Raw genomic sequence first — 5,843 nt, 5'->3', positions numbered from 1 at the left:
TTACCAATGGAGAACATAGGCTCATTTCTTTTCTTACTGGCTTGCTGCCAGTGTTAAGATGGATTCTCCCTCCTCTTTCCAGACTGGATCTTCTTTTTGAAATTTTGACTATGGAACGACTTTAGCGCCTATTCTTCCCCTGAAGCAAAGTTAGCATCTATTTGTAAATTGGTAAGCCAAACAGGATAGGGAAACAAAGATTCTCCAGTATCCCACCCCTCCGTAATTCTGAACTTTGGTTTCTCAGCCTGTGTACTGAGCAAACGTATGGTTTGAGACCTGACGGGTAGTGTGGAGCACATGCAGAGAGAACCAGTTTACGCTGGTGTATAAGGAAATTTTAGTCAGCTTTGCATCATCACTGTTGTCTTTGAAATGTCATACTCTAAACATTGACTGTCCTCCATTAAACGTTACATATAAAAAAGGAGCTTACTGCCATGCTCCTAAATGCCCTTTCTAAGCTTTAAATAGCTGCGCAACAATCAAGTTCAGTAAAGATGTAACAAACAGTCATCATTTAATTGTACATCAGATGTCTGCTGCCTAAGAGCATCACAAATAGTTTACAATAGCACAAACATTTTGTAGGAGAAGATGCATCTGCAGGAGAGTTCCCTTTATTTCATGACATTAAAGCACACAACCATTAAATACACTTGACACTTCTACTGTGCTATCTAAAAAGCTACGCGTAATGTACACATGGCACAAATCCGGTGGCATCCACTTCAAACAACTGGAACATCTTAAATCAAAGCAAAGGCTTCACATAAAAAATAGATCTTATTCTCTGCAAGTGTATTCTTAAAAAAATGATGGTGGTGATGATGAGACCGTATGGAAAGAAAGTGGATTAGTGAAGCCACAATGACCTCCCAGATTTAATGCAGAATGTTATTTTTATCAGCTCATCTGCAGATGGCACAAATGAAAGCTGGTTAAGGCAAATGCTTCTTAAGAAAGGCGATTTCTTGTAAACAAGGAAATTGTTCTTCTTTTCTTCATCAGGAGCTCTTTTTCAGGAGTGATAATTGCGATGTCCCAGGCCTCTGTGGGACCCCTGTCCCTTTCACGGCTGCTCTGTGTTTCTGAAGGGATTACATGATGCTTTGTGGAATGCCAGCTTAGAGGTGGCTGTGAGAATAGCTGAGCTTTCTTTGCAGGCAGCTGCAGCAGTGAAATGTGCCACCACAAGACTTTTCCAGGGGCCTGTCTGGCCTTTAGAATGTGCTTGACCTCTGGGCTTTGGTACCTGACTGGCAGTGTAGTGTTTGCAACGTTTTGTGGATTACCTATATCAAACTATTCACCAGCACAACAACTGAGTAAAAAGAGAGTGAAGGTGTATTAGAAAAAAAGTACCTTATTGTAAAGCCCTATTAAGAAAAACTAAGCTATGCTTTCATTTTAGAGCTGCTGTGCACAAATGCTTTGATCCCAAACTAATCAGGGTCTATTAATTAATTGGCACCTAATTAATAGCAACATAAGTCACTACGTAGTCAAGTTTTTTTTTAAGGGGAATTTTCTCTTGGAAGTAGAGCATCTTCTCATGTCCTGACTTGGAATTTTCCTGCTTTTGTAATGTATTTGACACCTTTAAAAGGCTTGTATTTTTCCCCATACATGTCTAGGCGATTCACTTTCAGTCCTGCAAAAGACACAAACATGTACAGAGTTAAAAGCAGAATGCTAGAAATTGTGTCAGTCTCTTCAAAATTCCTGCTTTTTTGAAGCACGTTAAGATTGGTTAGGAAGCTAACTTTCCTTCTTTTCACACGTTCATCCCATTTGAAACAGTGGAAGAGACCATTCTTGTCACCTAATCATAGCTGCCCTGGCAGGGCAACAACTTCTGTCTTCTACCCGGTGAGCCAACATCCTGTTTCCAAGGGGTGAGCTACTGAAGAGATGACTCTCTTTTCCTCAGCTCCTGTACACTGCACTCATTTCCACTAATGTAGATGAAGCAAAGGACCAGATTTACAATTCTTTTCACTCTAAATCATAATTGCGAGGACCAGCAATCCCTCTGCTATCAATTAAGGAACACCAGTAGCTATTAATTACCTGACAGTTCCAGGTTGCCCCCTGCTTTCTTACAGGTCCATTGTCTTTGACATCCAGCCACTGGATTCACTATGTTTTGCTGGATTTAAACTAGTGGGTTGCAAGTTTAAGAGGAAACTGCAGGATTTTCTGTTCTTGTGGAAGGCCTAACCATTATCAGCTTGAAGTAGCCTAAGGAAGCAAAAGGACCATAGCCTGGTACCCACTGAGGAAGGTACTGCATGTACTACCATTCTTATTTACTGCCTTCAGCCATCCTCCTCCTTTCCAACTGTGACTCTTCACTCCGTTAGATCTGAATCCAGCAAAGCTGGCTTGCAGGAGCATTTTACACACGCATGATTTAAGCGTTTGCAGATTGAGGCCTGGCTTGCTCTAAATTTACCTTTGCACTTACCCTATAGACTTAATTTTGATTTTACTCGCAGATTGTTTTGAAGATGAAAGACTAACCAGCTCCAGAAGGAAAGAATAAGAAGGGCATTCTTTAAAATTGACAAAAGTTTTAAGACCATTAGAAAGGGCTTCAGTGGTACAAGGCGAAAGCAAGCCCAGCGCAGTGCACTAAATCATCATCCATCACTCTTCACTAAAAGAATAAATTTGCACGTTTAATGCATGAGTCAACGAAGAAAAATCCATTCTTCAGTACGCTTCTTACTGTCTTTCTTGAACTAAACAGTTGGGAATTCACAATTCCCAGCAAGGGTAACTGTCAGGTTTGGATAAATCAGACTTAACCATTCTGGACCAAGCTGACTTCAGATTAGCATCTCCAACTGTAAGATTATGATTTTCCCACTTCATTTCCTACTGCTACTCATTGTGTCAGCACCCATTTCATGTAACTCCCACCTACTCACCTGAAATTGCAAGCTGTTGTATCTTAAACTGGATGTTTAAACTTGGATTCTCCTCTGGCTTGGGGGCTCCAGACTGCAGGTTCACTATGCCCTTCAGATTTGGTAGCTTTTGAGGTGTAATTTTGCCAACATCCCATGTTAACACCTTGTCAAGAAAGAGAGAATAGTAGCAGTAGCTTTCTGGAAAACAAACAACTCTGAAGTCACGTTCTTGTCAAGCTTTTCATTTGCAGGCTGGGTACAAAAGTAGCCTGGCAGCTCTGAGGGTTATCCTGCTGGCTGGGAGGTGGCAGGGTTAGGGCTCCTGCAGGTACGGTGTCTTGGCTTTCTCAGCATTTCTTTTGCCGGTCAGTGTTCCTTAGCTGGTCTGTACATTTAATACATCTCATCCCCTCAGTAATGGTGATTGTTCCTGCTGTAAGATGGGATCAGGCTGGACCCAAGAAGCAAGGACAGTGACCAGCACAAAGGCTGAATGAGGAGGACAGGAGCAAGGCACTTGGCAAAAGAACATGTTTAAGCCAGTGACTTTCCTAAGGGTCACTTGTTTCCCATCAATTTTTACACTTTAAAGAAGATACATAGAACCAAGTTGGCCCTTTACTCACCATTAAAAGGCTTTTGTTTGTTTGTTTGTTCTTATCACAAACTGAAAATTGTTGATAAATGCAGAAAAATTTCAGTTCTCCCTACTTCTACAGGCTTTTGCAGTGACAATTCACCTAGTTACCCCAAATCCTAACAAAAACACAGTATAATTTATTTCTGCAGAGAGGAAAGGAAACTTCAAGTGTTTTTGTCAGTGGTTTTGCTTTTAAAAGATCAAGGTCTGTTCTTTTTGAAACAAAATGTTACTTGGCAAGCTTTCAATTACAATTCAAATCAATTGCTGACTGAGATGTTCCAGGGGTAGCAGAAAGCTCAGAGCAAAGTTAGAGCCAGCAGACAGGCTTGGGTCAGACTGCATTTCAGCAAAATCGTTCCTGCGTACTAAAAAGCTTCAGGACCTTTCGGAAATTTAGGTCTCAAACCCTAGCTCAGAAGCAAGAAGGCAGGACTCCCAATATACAGTTTCTCAGAGCCTTTGCTTTCTTTCCTGTGTGTCTTCAGGCAGATCTTTTGGAAGAGGTTCTTTCTCTTCATTTTCTCTAGATAAATGTTTTAAAGAACATAAATTGCAAAATACACCACAGCTGAAACTACCAGCAAAATACTGCTGCATCCACTGAAGAAAAATATTAGGGGGGTGAAGGAGCGCAGGGAAAAAGAGGGGAAAGGACAGGAGACTGATAAAACCAGAAATCACAAATGGTGTGTATATAAGGTTGAAAGAGCATATTTTAAAGAGAAAATTTTAATTCATAAACATACACTGAAGGAAAAATTTTCTGCTAAGTGTGGAACGCTGCTCCAATTCTCTGCCGTATGTATGACTTGTTCTGATGTTGTCTTAGATATTTAAATAAATAAGAACTTAAGACTTACTTTAGTAACTGGGTCAAATGTGTAGCTGCCTTGTGTAGCAGTGAGGTTCATGTTAAGTACGGCCTTTGGCATGTGAACTGTCATGACGACTCCTTCTACTGTTTTCCCCATATTCTGTTTTGGTCCAATGGTAACATCAAATCTTCCTGAAGAACTGTTTTCCTTAAAACTGATCAAGTGTTTCACATAGACAGGAATTGCCACCAAGCTGAAAAGAGAATACAGTAGCTGAATGCATCCTGGCTACTTCTCTGCTCAAGAAAATAAGACTCTATCTCATAAATAGTCACTGTGTTTCTGGCAGGTATTTAAGTTAGATCCAGTTTGTTTCAAAAGTAGAAAGTGATACTCAGCTCTTCAGCATCATTGCTGACGTGATTTTATTAGCAGAGAATCACAGGAAAAAAAGATTTTCTGCCAAACCACTCATCCTAATCTCCTTCCCTCCATCTGTTTATATTTCTTAAAGTAATCTCGCTGAGCTAATTCTCAGAACAGCCACGAGTCAGAACGGACTTAGTTTGCAAATATGTGCAGTTTAGACTTTTTGCTTTCTTTTTTCTATGTAGATCAGAGTTCTCTACATATACAGAGACTTAGCCACAAAGCATCTAGCAGCAGCAATGATTACCAGGAATGAATGGCTCTATATTACTGCCATGTGTCGTTTACCCACTGACAAATGAAGGCTGAGTATCAGCAGCAGCTCACTGAAAAAACTGTTTTGTTGGTTTAGTGGGGACAGAGCAACAGATGAGAGAAAATCTGAGAACGTGCATTCTAGCAACAATGCAAATTCCCCCCATAACAAGGAGAAATCTGCAGTTACTCCAAAGGAAAGTGGTAGGGGTTGTATCTGAAGAACCGGTGTGTCTTAACGGAAACATACTTCTGTGAACTGACACGGTAAGAGATCAATCTGAAATTCCCATCTGGAGGAATAAATGACAGGACTCTCTCAGACTCCCAGCGTTTGAACCGAATACAGGGATGGAAGCTGACGTCATCCAGCAGCCGTGGGTTCTGTAAGTAGCGGCAAAGGGGTAAGTGGAAATCTCATCCAGTATCAGCAGTTTGAACTAGCTACTGAATGCTACACAATTCCCATTTCTTAGACTCTAAGTATCATTCCTAGCCGTTATCTGAGACGTGTTACTGAGCTAGACGGATTTCTGGTCTGACCTGGTACCTGGCAGCATATTTTTATGTACAGACAAAATCCATTTCAACTACTCAGCAATGCGGTAACTTCTACAATATAATTCAAGACTTGTTATTTTTTGTACGTGTAACACATGAAGTAGTAACTGTGCTCTTAAAGTTGTTTAACTCCAATCATTAAGAAAAATAAATACCAAGTAATTAAAATTCCCAAATATATGCTAAATTTACCATGAAGGAAAGAGACAGATCTGGCATTCC

The 5,843-nt window shown here is 40.5% G+C and overlaps 1 protein-coding gene across 1 annotated transcript in view; it reads right to left on the bottom strand.

Annotated features, from left to right (window-relative positions):
- Positions 1 to 604: 604 nt before the first annotated feature.
- The window catches only part of AP3M1 (adaptor-related protein complex 3, mu 1 subunit), a 10,395-nt gene continuing 5,156 nt past the window's right edge, over positions 605 to 5,843 (bottom strand). The window contains exons 6-10 of the mRNA XM_010134184.1: positions 5,814 to 5,843; positions 5,311 to 5,444; positions 4,422 to 4,629; positions 2,937 to 3,081; positions 605 to 1,654 (exon numbers count right to left, since the gene is read on the bottom strand). The exon at positions 5,814 to 5,843 is cut by the window's right edge and continues 1 nt beyond it. Coding sequence (XP_010132486.1) covers positions 1,554 to 1,654; positions 2,937 to 3,081; positions 4,422 to 4,629; positions 5,311 to 5,444; positions 5,814 to 5,843 — 618 coding nt within the window. The 3' untranslated portion in view covers positions 605 to 1,553. The remainder of the gene's footprint in view (positions 1,655 to 2,936; positions 3,082 to 4,421; positions 4,630 to 5,310; positions 5,445 to 5,813) is intronic.

This window comes from Buceros rhinoceros, unplaced genomic scaffold (assembly GCF_000710305.1).
Source record: "Buceros rhinoceros silvestris isolate BGI_N320 unplaced genomic scaffold, ASM71030v1 scaffold15894, whole genome shotgun sequence".
NCBI classification, from domain to species: Eukaryota; Metazoa; Chordata; class Aves; order Bucerotiformes; family Bucerotidae; genus Buceros; species Buceros rhinoceros.
This window is presented reverse-complemented; position numbering and strand designations above follow the sequence as displayed.